We start from the raw sequence: 14,872 nt of genomic DNA, 5'->3' as shown, positions 1-14,872 counted from the left end.
ACACCTTTATTCTCTCCTGGCTGATACGCAGCCGAAGCAGCAGCCATAATATCACATAACCTAACAGAACCATAAGGTAGCCATAATAGAGCCATACTGTAACATAATGTAGTCTGTCTCCTGGCTGACACAGCAGCCGTAGCAACAGTCATAACTTCACATAACCATAACATAGCCTGCCAGGGCTTTCCAGGTAAAGCTCATATATGCTTAGAGAAAAACAGTAGCCCTTGGCCAAGCGAGTACCTCCTGACGTGCACGCGCAGTGCTAGAAATGAGCTCAGATGTTACATAATCATTGTTTATAAAATTTGGGGCAAGAGAGAGAGGGTCTGACCACGCCATCTTGGCTAATTTGCTCTTTCCCTACAAAAGGGCTTGAGGTAGATGGTGGTGTTTGGACTAGCCTCGAAGCAAGCTGCTGCTTTCTGCTGTTTTAGTCCTTCCTCCAGCTGTTGATTCTGAATCTGGGCCTTCAGGCTTGGTTGTATTCTTCACCTTCTCTAGCAGATCAATGATGACAAATTAAGGCAACGGGTGCACCTTGAACCTGAAGGGCACCTCACCTGTCTGCAGTTCTTCTCTCTTCTTCCTGTAACTGGTGTTCTTTCTTCAGAGAATCAAAGGATAAAGGGTGTTTTTCCACAGTTCTCCATACCTTATCCTCCAACTGGCCTTCTCAAATGAAGAATCTATGCCTTCGGTGTCTTTGTCATGATCTGACTGAAAATCGATAAAGTCTGTTGGGGCATCATAGACATAAGTGTTTGCAATTTGAGACAATTTTCCTCACCCTTGGGGCAGAACAGCTAGTTTTTCCCACTGTTCTTGTGACTTTCAGTAGGTTAATCTGTCAGTCCCTAGATCTACTACCTTTGAGTTTGACTCAAAGTTGACTCTTGCACTTCTCTTCTGCCGTCTTGAAGTCTGGAAAGTGCTTCTTATCCAGAACTGCCTGGAAGACTCACCACAGGACTCTCAGTACCTTCAGAAGTGCCTGTAATCCAGCTGCAGTAAACCATCAAAAGTCCATAGGAGAGTCAGCTGGAGAAGCTGAATTCTTTCCTTGCTTTCAGGTCTAATTAGGCCCAGTTTCAGCCTTGTGACCTGTTTTTAGGTTTGTGGTGTTTACAGCTCTCCAATATGTTTATTTCCAAACTCGACCATCCTTTCTTGATGGGAACAGTGGCCACCGAAGTCCAGAGTGTTTTATTCCATGAACTGGTTTGGATCCGGTTGAATTTGATCCAGTGAAACCAACAGACCCGACCACCAGAGACAGATGAGATTCTGGCCTTTATTAAGTATACACGGTGAACACCTAGTCCTGGCTGTACTTGGCAACCCTCCTTCTGTTTTGATGCCCACTCCCAGCATGTGTGTACCTTTGACCCACTCTGAGCTGGAGTGAGTGAAGTTGCTCAGTTGTGTCCGACTCCTTGTGATCCCATAGACTGTAGCCTGCCAGGCTCCTCCGGCCATGGAATTTTCCAGGCAAAAGTACTGGAGTGGGTTGCCATTTCCTTCTCCAGGGGATCAGACGCTTTACCGTCTGAGCCACCAGGGAAGCCCACTCTGAGCTCAACTCCTGATCTATTCGAGCGACCTTGTCCTGTCTACAAATGGACAGGCAATAAGATGACTTTAACCCAGAAGCAGCACCTCAGCAAGGGAAATGAAAACATCAGAAGCCAAAGTGACCTAAGGTGTGGCGGCGGCGGTGGTTAGGAGACTGAGTCTCACTGCGGCGGGTTGCACGCCCCCCAGGAGGGGCAGGTGGGCCCCACCCGCCCCCGCGGGGCCGCGCCTGCCGGCCGGAGGAAAAAACCAGATGAGGACCAAAACTCTCCACGCGCAGCTCTTCTCTAGGAGCGGGAGCTGTTCTGAGTGAACCTACGGCCGTTCGGGGATGAGTCTGCGTTGCTTACTTGGCTCGCACGCCGTGCATTAAATGTTTAAAAATTTATTACTGAGTGTTTTGGTGCCCTTTAAATTTTTCGCTCCAAGAGAGGGCTTAACTCACGTTATTCCAGCTCACTCTTTTCCTGGACTTTATGTCCTTGCCACATAAGCAGTACTCATCGAATTTATCTCCCAATATTTTTGTACTGAAGTAAAACAAACACATAAGAGTGAACAAATATGAAACGTATTGCTGAGCTCCCTCACGGTTCTGAAGTTTGCTGCGTGCGTACTCAGTCGCTTCAGTCCCGCGGGACTATTTGACCCTATGGACTGTAGCCAGCCATTGGACTGTAGCCAGCCACTCCATCCATGGGATTCTCTAGGCAAGAATACTGGAGTGGGTTGCCATGCCCTCCTCCAGGGGACCTTCCCGACCCAGGGATCCAACCAGAGACTTCTTTGTCTCCTGCAGGCAGATTCTGTACCGCTGAGCCACTGGGGAAGTTCTATCTTCAGATACCCAACCAAAATAAGTTTTTGTTTTACGACAGTCTCTCCTCTTTTTCTGAAGCTCTCTTCCCCAGGGTCTCTTTGTCCTTTCAGGTCCAAGAGATTTCCTGGACAAAAAGACGTCCAGGTCTTCACAATTGAAAAAAATATTTTCCTGGAAGACGGCCTATGACGGCAATGCCGCCTGAATCTCCCAAAGGACCGCTCCTAAGGAGGCCGCCATCTTCCGTGCAGCATCTCAGCTTGCGCATGCGCTCCTGCTTGCCGTACGGCGGAAATGACTTTTTTGTCCTCTCGGCACCCTTACGTCGCGGAGTGGCGGTGTCGAGGTTTGCGCGACGAAAGATTTTTGTCAGAAGTGGGAAGAGGCGAGAGAAGTGTTGCACTGCCCAGGGGTTTTCAAGTTTAGGGCTGGGGGTGGTGATTGTTGCTCGAAAGCTCGGAGGTGCTCGGGTGAATACGGTCCCCCGCTTTGCTGGAAGACGCTGGAACGCGCTCGGAGGTGTGTTTTTGGTGTAAGTGGGCACGTTTTGATGCTGGCTTTAGGAGGCCCTAAAGCATCATTGGGGCTTCCCTAGTAAACTCAGACGGTAAAGCATCCGCCTGCAATGCAGGAGACCCGGGTTTGATCCCTGTATTGGGAAGATTCCCCTGGAGAAGGAAATGGCAACCCACTTCAGTATCCTTGCCTGGAAAGCCCCATGGACAGAGAAGCCTGGCGGGCTAGGTCCATGGGGTCCCAAAGAGTCGGACACGACTGAACGACTAACACAAAGCGTCAATGGAAAGAACTTCGCGCTTTCGCTTCTATCTAAAAGGTTTTCAGAGAGGTGGAACGCCTAGATTTTAGTCTGGTCTAGGTTCTGCTACCGACCTATTGTGTGTCCTTAGGCTTCTCCCCAAGCCTCAACATCCTCATCTGTAAATTGAAGGACATAAAAGAGTCCTTAAGTCACTTTTCAGTCTTTAATTGCAGGTCCATTATGTCATCTGAGCCACAAAGCCTTGGGGGTTAATATCGTGGCCTCATTTTAGAAGAAAGACATTGAGTCCCAGGGTGCACAGAAAACCACTGAAGGGTTTCAGACCTTGAGACTGGAAGATTATGCTGTAACTCCATGATCAGGCCTCCTTTGTGTATTTCTGGGTCACCTGAAACTGGCCTATAGCAGTTACTAAAAAAGATTTGAATGGGTGGATGAATGAATCTGCATGTCCAGGCCAATGTCCCAAGCAGATCTGGTCTCTCTCTGCCTCTCCCATGTATTAACAAGTATAACTCTTCTCCAGGTGTATCCTGTTCTTTACCTGACTGGGGACTCCAAATCTAGTTCTGTCATTTTCAACTTAAACAGATAAACATGGAGGCACCTCCAGTCACCATGATGCCTGTCACCGGGGGCACCATTAACATGATGGAGTACCTGCTGCAGGGTAAGTGAACTAGGGAGCTTGAATTACCTGTTTTCCTGTTTTCTGTTCCAGTTTCCATGGAGATGAGAGGCTGTTATATAAAGGCTACCTGCATAATTTCTGGCACCCTTTTATTCCCCAATTTACTTTTAATTATGGTCACAAATACATAACATTAAGTTTACCATATTAAACATTTTTAAGCATACAGTTCAGTAATGTTAGGTATATCACATTGTTTTATAGCTAATCTCTAGAACTTTTTCATCTTGCAGAATTGAAATTCTATTCCTGTTAAACACTAATTCCTCCTTTCCCCTCGACCCAGGCTTTGGCAACAACCTTTCTACTTGATGTTTCTAATTTTGACAACTTTAGATAACCTCATAGGAGTGGAAGCATTCAGTATTTGTCTTTTTATGACTGGCTTATTTCACTTAGTATAATGTCCTCAACATTAATGCTTTAGCATGTGAGAGAATCTCCTTTAAAAAATCTGAATAATGTTCCACTGTATGTACATACCACATTTTCTTTATTCATTTCTCTGTCAGACAGTTGGATTGCTTCTACCCAAATGGTTATCATAGATAATGCTCAGTGAACATGGGTGTGCACATACCTCTTCAAGATCTTGCTTTGAATTCTTTAGGAGTGAATGCCCAGAAGTGAGATTAATAGATCATATGGTAATGTTATGATACCATTATTAGTTCCATCTTCTAGATCAGGAAATAGAAGTGAAGTAACTTTCCCAGATGAAAAAACTCAAGACCCAGGGAGGGTTATGATTTTCAGGAGATCATTTAATCTTTAGTGGAAGAATTTAGACTTTAATTCAGATCATCCATTTAGTAACTTACTATGAACAAAATAGGATTGTTAATTTCACTCCTCAAGCTGCCTCTACTTCAGTCTTTCCCATCTCAGTAAGTGCCGCTGTCAGGCATCAGTTGCTTAAGCCATGCATTCAGGAATCAATCTCAGAGAAAAGAAAATAGAGTCTATGGGGTCGCACAGAGTCAGACATGACTGAAGCGACTTAGCAGCAGCAGCAGCAGCATGGCATGCAGGATCTTAGTTCCTGAACCAGGGATGAAACCTGGGTCCCCTGCATTGGGAGCACCAAGTCCTAACCACTGGATGACCAAGGAATTCCTGTGAACAGTCAACTTAGATTTCTAGATCTAGTCATCTAGATTTCCGTTTCTGTCCTTTTGCCATATTTGCTTTATCTTTTTCCTTTTGCCGTTTTTGAAGACGGTTTCAGATCTCATAACATTTTACCCCCAAACACTTTCAATATACATCTCTAAAAAAGCAAGTGTATTGTCCATAATAACCCTGCTGCTGCTACTGCTGCTAAGTCACTTCAGTCGTGTCCAATTCTGTGCAACCCCATAGACGGCAGCCCACCAGGCTCCCCCGTCCTTGGGATTCTCCAGGCAAGAACACTGGAGTGGGTTGCCATTTCCTTCTCCAATGCATGAAAGTGAAAAGCGAAAGTGAAGTCGCTCAGTCGTGTCCGACTAGCATTGACCCCATGGACTGCAGCCTACCAGGCTCCTTTATCCATGGGATTTGCCAGGCAAGAGTACTGGAGTGGGGTGCCATTGCCTTCTCCGTTAATAACTGCAATACTATCATTATTACCTGAAAAAGTCATAGTATATTTTTAATATCATCTAATATCTAATTCATATTCAAAAGTTTCCTCCATCCTGTGTTTTGATCCAGGGCATAATATCGTCTCATGCATTACATATGAAAACTGTATCTCTTAAGCCTTTTTTAACTTGGACCCGCCTCCCCTCACTCCCACTTTTTTTCATGTGACCCTGTCTGGTTGAAGCGTCCATACCAGTTTTCCTGGAGTGATCTTTTTAAAATGTAAATCCAGTCATATCTTTCCTTGTTGCATGGAGAATACACTGTGGAGCTAATAACTGTCCAGTGGCCTTACAATAAAATACAGCCTTTAGCATGGGCGACACATAAGGCCTGCCTGCTTTGGCCCATCCCGAATACTCATTTCATGATCATCTTCCGTCTTGCTTACCATACTTCAGCCACACTGAGATCCTTTCATTTCTTTGCATTCCCCAAGCTCTTTCCTACCTCTGATCCCCTGGCCTCTATACTTTGTTCCAGCCCTTCATATAGCCATCTCATATTTATCCCTCAGGCCTCAACTCAGTTGTCATTCCCTTAGAAATCTTCTCTGACTACTCCAAGCCCTCAAAGATGTCTCCTCTTCTCCACCCATACCGGTTGCTCTCTATTCCATACCCCGTTTATCTCTTGTTTACTTATTTCCATTTATCTCTTGTTTATTGGTTTACTTATTTATTTTTTTTGTTCCCCCCACTAAACTATAATCTCTGGGCAGGCCAGGCCCCCTACTTCTTAGCATGGTGCCATTCAGTAAGTGTAAGTATATGAACCAGCACTTAACAAAGCTCCTTAAATGTCTGAAGAATGAAAAAACACACGTCTGACACTGTTCTGAATGTAGGACCCACTCCCTACTCCTGTGATCTGTCCTATGATAACTGGGACCCACTCTGTTGCTTTTCCAAAAATTCAATCATTTGAGTACCACTGTCAATATTTACTGTAGTTACAGTAGTATATTTTTATTTACTTTAACAGATTTAGTCAATAAAGGAATATGTTCCTCTCATTGGAGTATCAGCAGTAGAGAAAGAAAGATGATTAAAAAGTCAATACATTGATATGTTGAAAGATGACTAAAGAGTTGATGTGATAAGCTAAAGAAAAATAAAGCAGAAAAGTGAAAAGAGATTGGAGGGAAATACGCTATTCTATTGGAGAAGAAAATGGCCACCCACTCTAGTATTCTTGCCTGGAAAATCCCATGGACAGAGGAGCCTGGCAGGCTACAGTCCGTGGGGTTGCAGAGTCGGACACGACTGAGCAACTAACACACACACATGCTGTTTTATTTATTATTTTTTGTCTTGTATAAAATAATATATATATTATTTTATAATAGAATGGAATAAAATAATTATTCTAGGTAGATACTGTTGCCTATTAAATCCCAAAGTCTGCTAGAGGTTAGCATTACTAAACAAGGCCTAACTTCTAGTACCAAATAAGACAGTGCAAAAAATTGAAAAGAGATTAACTTGTTATATAATATCTTGGCAGTGTAACCTCTCTAAAATCTCATATATTGGGCCTATGGTTTTGGCACCCCACTCCAGTACTCTCGCCTGGAAAATCCCATGGACGCAGGGGCCTGGTAGGCTGCAGTCCATGGGGTCGCTGAGAGTTGGACACAACTCAGTGACTTCACTTTCACTTTTCACTTCCATGCATTGGAGAAGGAAATGGCAACCCACTCCAGTGTTCTTGCCTGGAGAATCCCAGGGACGGCGGAACCTGGCGGGCTGCCGTCTATGGGGTCGCACAGAGTCGGACACAACTGAAGTGACTTAGCAGCAGCAGCAGCAGCAGCAGCATGGTTTACAAAACACTACACTAAATTATTTTGGTTTTTTCAGTCTTTTGCTAATTCCATTACCCAAAATGAAAGATGGAACTCAATAGTGCTTTTTTCCTTCTTCAGGAAGCGTTTTAGATCACAGCTTGGAAAGCCTCATCCACCGCCTTCGTGGTTTATGTGACAACATGGAACCCGAGACTTTTGTTGACCACGAGATGGTATTCCTCCTTAAGGGCCAGCAGGCCAGTCCATTTGTTTTAAGGGCCCGACGCTCTCTGGATAGGGCAGGGGCACCCTGGCATCTTCGCTACCTGGGACAGCCAGAGATGGGAGACAAGAACCGCCATGCCCTGGTGCGTAACTGCGTGGACATTGCAACATCTGAGAACCTCACTGACTTCCTCATGGAAATGGGCTTTCGCATGGACCACGAGTTTGTTGCCAGGGGACACTTGTTCCGGAAAGGCATCATGAAGATCGTGGTGTACAAGATCTTCCGCATCCTGGTGCCAGGGAACACGGACAACACTGAGGCCTTGTCACTGTCCTATCTCGTGGAACTAAGTGTTGTTGCACCAGCTGGGCAGGACATGGTCTCTGATGACATGAGGAACTTTGCGGAGCAGCTGAAACCTCTGGTTCACCTAGAGAAAATAGACCCAAAAAGGCTCATGTGACTAAGACAATCTGTCCACCACTGGGGCTTGTCCTCAGCTGTTACAAGAAAAGATGTTATAATTGCCCCATTTCACCACCGCCAGCCATGCATTCTTCCCTCAGGATGGAAGCCAGTGAGAACTCTGTTGGTTCTTTGCACTGGTTTCCTCATATGGCCAGTGCACTTTTGTGACAGTCTTTTTAACTTAAACGCTAAGAATAGCATGGAGAATCTAGATCATCCTTCTGCAGGAATAGGGGAAACTGGAATAAAGTAGCTTTCGGGAAGAAAACTTTTTGTGTATAAGGTTTGTAAAATAGAGACCAAGTTTGTATTGTGCAGTAATAAAAGCTGTAAGGAGAAATGTCTACCATTCTGATTCTTGACCGTACTACCCTACTAATTTGGGATGAACTCATTACCAACTGGAGCAAATATATGACAGTGTTTTGTTTAAATTTGGTAGATGATAGATAGCTTTTACCTTTTGTACGAGTAGCACGTGTTTGTTGTTGAAAAAAATTAAATACAGACAAAAATAAGGAAGATAATGTATAATCTTATTATTTAAAGAGATGTGCTGGGTTTTTTGTTTTTTGTTTTTCCTTTTGGTGTGCCTCATGCACAGCATGCAGGAATTTAGTTCCCAAACCAGAGATTAAACCCATGCCCCTTGTAGTAGAAGCAGTTTCTTAACCACTGGACTACCAGGGAAGTCCTGAGATGTATAGTTTCTATTTTGTTTTATATCTTTCTAGGCTTTATTTTGGAGAAGGCAATGGCACCCCACTCCAGTACTCTTGCCTGGAAAATCCCATGGATTGCGGAGCCTGGTAGGCTGCAGTCCATGGGGTTGCTAAGAGTGGGACACGACTGAGCAACTTCCCTTTCACTTTTCACTTTCATGCATTGGAGAGGGAAATGGCAACCCACTCCAGTGTTCTTGCCTGGAGAATCCCAGGGACGGGGAGCCTGGTGGGCTTCCATCTATGGGGTCACATAGAGTCGGACACGACTGAAGCGACTTAGCAGCAGCAGCAGCAGGCTTTATTTTTGGAGAAGGCAATGGCAACCCACTCCAGTACTCTTGCCTGGAAAATCCCATGGATAGAGGAGCCCGGTAGGCTGCAGAGTCGGCTAAGAGTCGGACACGACTGAGCGACTTCACTTTCACTTTTCACTCTCATGCACTGGAGAAGGAAATGGCAACCCACTCCAGTGTTCTTGCTTGGAGAGTCCCAGGGATGGGTGAGCCTGGTGGGCTGCCGCCTATGGGGTCGAACAGAGTCGGACACAACTGAAGTGACTTAGCAGCAGCAGCAGCAGGCTTTATTTTTAGAAATGTATGTATATGAGATATATTTTAGAAAAATACTCTGTATATACTGGTTTATAATCATTTTTTTAAATCAGTAACATTTTTCCAGGATATTAGGCTACAATGTTCCTCTGCTTAAAAAAGTTTTTATTGAGTTATTATGTGCCAGTGTTATCCTAAGTGCTTTCAGTTCAGTTTAGTTCAGTTGCTCAGTCGTGTCCAACTCTTTGCGACCCCATGAATCACAGCACGCCAGGCCTCCCTGTCCATCACCAACTCCCGGAGTTCACTCAGACTCACGTCCATCGAGTCAGTGATGCCATCCAGCCATCTCATCCTCTGTCGTCCGCTTCTCCTCCTGCCCCCAATCCCTCCCAGCATCAGAGTCTTTTCCAATGAGTCAGCTCTTCACATGAGGTAGCCAAAGTACTGGAGTTTCAGCTTTAGCATCATTCCTTCCAAAGAACACCCAGGGCTGATCTCCTTTAGGATGAACTGGTCGGATCTCCTTGCAGTCCAAGGGACTCTCAAGAGTCTTCTCCAACACCACAGTTCAAAAGCATCAATTCTTTGGCAGTCAGCTTTCTTCACAGTCCAACTCTTGCATCCATACGTGACCACTGGAAAAACCATAGCCTTGACTAGACGGACCTTTGTTGGCAAAGTAATATCTCTGCTTTTCAATATGCTATCTAGGTTGGCCATAACTTTCCTTCCAAGGAGTAATCGTCTTTTAATGTCATGGCTGCAATCACCATCTGCAGTGATTTTAGGTATTTTTATTAATTTAATCCTCACAACGACCCATATTTTACACAGAAATGAGGTGCAGAGAGAGTAATTAGCTTTCCCTGAGCAATTCAGCTACAAATGAGCAAAGCTTATAGTTAAATATTGATAATTGTAATTATTATTTGTATCCTATCATTAGGATTTTCCAAAACTTAATTGTTTCCTGTACTTTGGGATTTTTAGATAGATCCCATATTTTTGCTTTTATAAACTATCCAGTGTTGCTAGTACTTTTAGTTAGATATTTTTTCTCATGTGTGATCATTCTTTAGGATAAATTCCAGGGAACTGCTGGGTCAGAGAGTATGCACTGTTTTAAGCCTTCTGCCATGTATTGCCAAATGCCTTCCAGAAATGTTCCAGTTTTCACTCCTCCCAGTTGTAAATGAGGTTTCCAACACAGTTGCCAAAACTGGGTGTGACCATGATAACACATTTTTCCCATTTGATGTTAAATAGTGACTGGTTTTAATTAAAAAAAAAAAACATGATCAGTGAGATTTAAATTTTTATGTTTATTGGACATTTTTTTCCTTACATGAATTTTCTTTTCTTCATTGTTCATCTTATCTTTATTTGTAAAGAGCTTTTATATAATTTCCCATTTATCATTTGACTTAATGAATTTTTTAAAACAGTTCTGAGTGAGATAAATGTGGGTTATTTTACTACCTGTAGAGTTTTTAATACCTGTAGAGTTGCACTACTGAGCGACTTCACTTTCACTCTTCACTTTCATGCATTGGAGAAGGAAATGGCAACCCATTCCAGTGTTCTTGCCTTGAGAATCCCAGGGATGGGGGAGCCTGGTGGGCTGCTGTCTGTGGGGTCGCACAGAGTTGGACATGACTGAAGTGACTTAGCAGCTTAGCAGCAGCAGAGTTTTTAATACACTGGAGACAGTTTGGCTTGCTAAAAATTGTAGGTCACTCAAAATTTTCATTTTCTTCTGGAACCTTCCACTTAAATAACACCCCAGTTGACTAACATTTGACAAATCATAATTCTCGTTGGACCTCAGTTTGCCAAGATTATATGAATACTCTGTTAAGAAAACCTATCCAGAGTTGACCTAAATGGTAAGGATGATATTACCTGATTTAAGGGTAAAATCAAATATAGGATAGCTTCCAAGTTGATTAGGTGGCTATTTCTCTGGTTCTGGTATCCTTTTCTTGACTTAACCTTCCATATTTTCTTTTTTTTTTTTTTTAACCTTCCATATTTTCAACTGAAGCTTTTACTGGCTTCAGTTGCATCAGTTCAGTTGCTCAGTTGTGTCTGACTCTGCGACCCCAGGAACTGCAGCATGCCAGGCTTCCCTGTCCTTCACCAACTCCTGGAGCTTTCTCAAACTCATGTTCATCAAGCCAGTGATGCCATCCAACCATCTCATCCTCTGTTGTCCCCTTTCTTTTCCTGCCTTCAATCTCCCAGCATCAGGGTCTTTTCCAATGAGTCAGTTCTTCCCATCAGGTGGCCAAAGTATTGGAGCTTCAGCTTCAGTGTCAGTCCTCCCAATGAGTATTCAGGACTGACTTCCTTTAGGATTTACTGGTTTGATCTCCTTTCAGTCCAAGGGACTCTCAAGAGTCTTCTCCAAAACTACAATTTAAAAGCATCAATTCTTTGGCCCTCAGCTTTCTTTATGGTCCAACTCTCACATCCATACATGACTACTGGAAAAACCATAGGTTTGACTAGGTGGACCTTTGTTGGCAAAGTAATGTCTCTGCTTTTTAATATGCTGTCTAGGTTTGTCATAGCTTTTCTTCCAAGGAGCAAGCATCTTGTAATTTCATGGCTGCAGTCACCATCTGCAGTGATTTTGGAGCCCAGGAAAATAAAGTCTCTCACTATTTCCATTGTTTCTCCATCCATTTGCCATGAAGTGATGGGACCCGATGCCATGGTCTCAGTTTTCTGAATGTTGAGTTTTAAGCCAATTTTTTCACTCTCTTCTTTCACTTTCATCAAGAGGCTCTTCAGTTCCTCTTCACTTTCTGCCATAAGAGTGGTGTCATCTGCATATCTGAGGTTATTGATATTTTTCCCGGCAATCTTGATTCCAGCTTGTGCTTCATCCAGCCTGGCATTCCACATGATGTACTCTGCATATAAGTTAAATAAGCAGGGTGACAATATACAGCCTTGACATACCCTTTTCCCAATTTGAAACCAGTCCATGTTCCATGTCCAGGTCTAACTGTTGCTTCAGTTGCATGAGTAAATCTTGTTCCTCCTTTCATAACATATTAGCAAGATAATTCAAGCAGGCCCCTTTCTTATTTTGTAGTCATCCACTTAATTCCTAAACTCAACTCTTTATTATAGGCACCCATTCATATATGTTCAATGTATGTCTCTGATGCTTGTCTTATAAACTATGTAGTTATGTAAGCATATTCACATTAGTGATGTGCAATAAATGTTCCTCTTCTTTTTAAAGTTGTTATTGCTTTTGCGATATTCTCTTGTTGCTATACATAAACCTAACTTACAACTTTGAACTTGCATAGGCTTTCATATTACCAGTAATATTAGTACTTAAATAGTGCTTAACTTTGCCAACAAAGGTCCATATAGTCAAAGCTATGGTTTTTCTAGTAGTCATGTATGTATGAGAGTTGGACCATAAAGAAAGTTGAGCACTGAAGAATCAACGCCTTCGAATTCTGATGCTGGAGAAGACTCTTGAGAGTCCCTTGGACTGCAAGGAGATCAAACCAGTCAATCCTAAAGGAAATCAACCCTGGATATTCACTGGAAGGATTGATGATGAAGCTGAAGCTTCCGATATTTTGGCCACCTGATGCGAAGAGCTGACTCATTGGAAAAGACCCTGATGCTGGGAAAGAGTGAAGGCAAAAGGAGAAGGGGAGCAGAAGATGAGATGGTTAGATAGCATCACTGACTCAATGGACATGAATCTGAGCAAACTCTGGGAGATAGTGAAGGACAGGGAAGCCTGGCGTGCTGCAGTCCATGGGGTTGCAGAGTTGGATATGACTTAGTGACTGAACAACAATGCTTCACTCTGTTTCAGATGCTTTAAATGTTTTAAATCATATACTTCTCCCAACAACCCTATGATATTTTTACTCCCATTTTGTAGATAAGAATGAGGCACAGGTAACTCAAATTTTTACTTCCACTGTAAGTGTTGGAGCCTACATTTGAACTTGAACAGTCTAGCTTCAGAATCCAGGCACGTAAGTACTGTGCATCTACCACATTTGTACTCATTCACTCTTTTGATGATAGAAACCTAGGTTGCTGTCAACACTCTGTTACTATTAAAATTGCAAAAATAAGCAAGTTTGTATATTGACATGAATAGTTCCCGTACACTATTTGGGAATTGGGGTAATTGGGAAGGCTCAATTTTGCCAAAAATGATCAGGTTGCTTTTCAGAATGCTGTGCTATTTACATTACTATCACAGTACACAAGAAATCTTAATGACCACATCCTCATCACTCTTCAGTGTTACCATTTTTCTAATTTTGCCAGTATTTTATGTAAGTGTGAAGATTTTTTAAATATGTAACAAGCAAAATTATTTATCAATAAACTTCTAAGTAATTTCACATTCTAATGCCTTTTCACTGCCAGTCGCCTTAATTCCTCCATTTGAGTCATACTGTTCAAGATAACCCTTTCAAAAAGAATTTTTGCTCAGTCTAGTTTTTCAGTTGGTCTTCTTTGATATTCAGTGGAATAGGGACACACTTCAAAATTCCCCAGCTGTGGTCTTGGAGATTCAATTTCCTCAAGCAATTAGCTATGGACTATGTTTAGGGTCAGAGGAGATGGATCTGTCTGGTTCTGAATTTTAGACATCCTCTAAACATGCATTAAGTTCAAATCAGATTTACTCTTAAGCTATCACACCTCAGAACAGTACAGGTGGGGCTTCCTTGATGGCTCAGTGGTAAAGAATCTGCCTGCCAATGCAGGATACACGAGTTCAATCCCTGATCCAGGAAGATCCCACGTGCTGCAGAGCAACTAAGCCCATGTGCCTCAACTTTTAAGCCTGTGCCCTAGAGCCCGGGGGCCCCAACTACTGAAGCCCTGGAGCCCTAGAGCTGGTACTCTGCAACAAGAGAAGCCACTGCCGTGAGAAGCTCGGGCACCAAAACCAGAGAGTAACCCCTGTTCTCCACAACTAGAGAAAGACCCAGCACAGCCAAAAATAAATAAATAAAGTTCTCTAAAAAAAATAAGCTATTAAAAAATAAGAATAGTACAGATCATTGGGATATGGTAATTCATTCTTAAAGTTCATACCCTCAAAATAAAAGCCTAAAAAAGAAAGCCATCTTTGTTTCATGTCAACATTAAAATTAGAGTACTAAATCAATGTAGTTGGTAATTTCCTTCATATTTTAAGCTTTTAAATGATCAAATCTATAGTCCTGGAAGCAACCTTTGTGTTTATCAATACCTCCACCACTTGAATCTCTTTCAGGTATCATGATCCTTCTTATCTGTCTCAAAACTCATACTAAACAATGAGTTCTGGGCTGCAGAAGAGCATTCTTTTCTCACCTGTCTTTGTCCACAGATTAAACAAACAAACAAAAAAAACGCAAGTGCTGTTGATTTTTGCTAGTCTGGTAGCGGTAAAGTGGGAGTTCTCAGCTGTTTTGATTTGTATTTCTCTGATTATAATTAAAGTTGACACTTTCATTTTTCTGTATGCTTAGTATGTGAAAAAATACTAAAGTATTTATATATCCTTTGCTTGTTTTTCTATTTGATTTCTTGTTGATTTGTAGTGATTGTATATTCTAGACAT

The 14,872-nt window shown here is 42.7% G+C and overlaps 1 protein-coding gene and 1 non-coding gene across 3 annotated transcripts; one reads left to right on the top strand and one right to left on the bottom strand.

Annotated features, from left to right (window-relative positions):
* Positions 1–2,711: 2,711 nt before the first annotated feature.
* Positions 2,712–8,500, top strand: MED18 (mediator complex subunit 18). Of its 2 annotated transcripts, none has more exons than XM_027518846.1 (3): positions 2,712–2,930; positions 3,706–3,849; positions 7,424–8,500. In XM_027518846.1, exons 2-3 carry the CDS (start codon positions 3,777–3,779, stop codon positions 7,975–7,977), a joined length of 627 nt encoding a protein of 208 aa, XP_027374647.1. In that variant the 5' UTR covers positions 2,712–2,930; positions 3,706–3,776; the 3' UTR covers positions 7,978–8,500. The 2 variants fall into 2 exon arrangements, with proteins under 2 accessions (XP_027374647.1, XP_027374638.1); XM_027518837.1 differs by having other exon boundaries at positions 2,713–2,917; positions 7,424–8,328.
* Positions 8,501–14,546: 6,046 nt separating this feature from the next.
* On the bottom strand, positions 14,547–14,660 carry LOC113881764. The gene has a single exon (XR_003508149.1). It is a non-coding gene; the product is annotated as a small nucleolar RNA SNORA40 (small nucleolar RNA).
* Between the last annotated feature and the right edge of the window lie 212 nt (positions 14,661–14,872).

This window comes from Bos indicus x Bos taurus, chromosome 2 (genome assembly GCF_003369695.1).
Source record: "Bos indicus x Bos taurus breed Angus x Brahman F1 hybrid chromosome 2, Bos_hybrid_MaternalHap_v2.0, whole genome shotgun sequence".
Lineage (NCBI taxonomy): Eukaryota > Metazoa > Chordata > Mammalia > Artiodactyla > Bovidae > Bos > Bos indicus x Bos taurus.
Note: the sequence above shows the minus strand (reverse complement) of the source record. Positions and strands in the feature narration are given on the sequence as shown.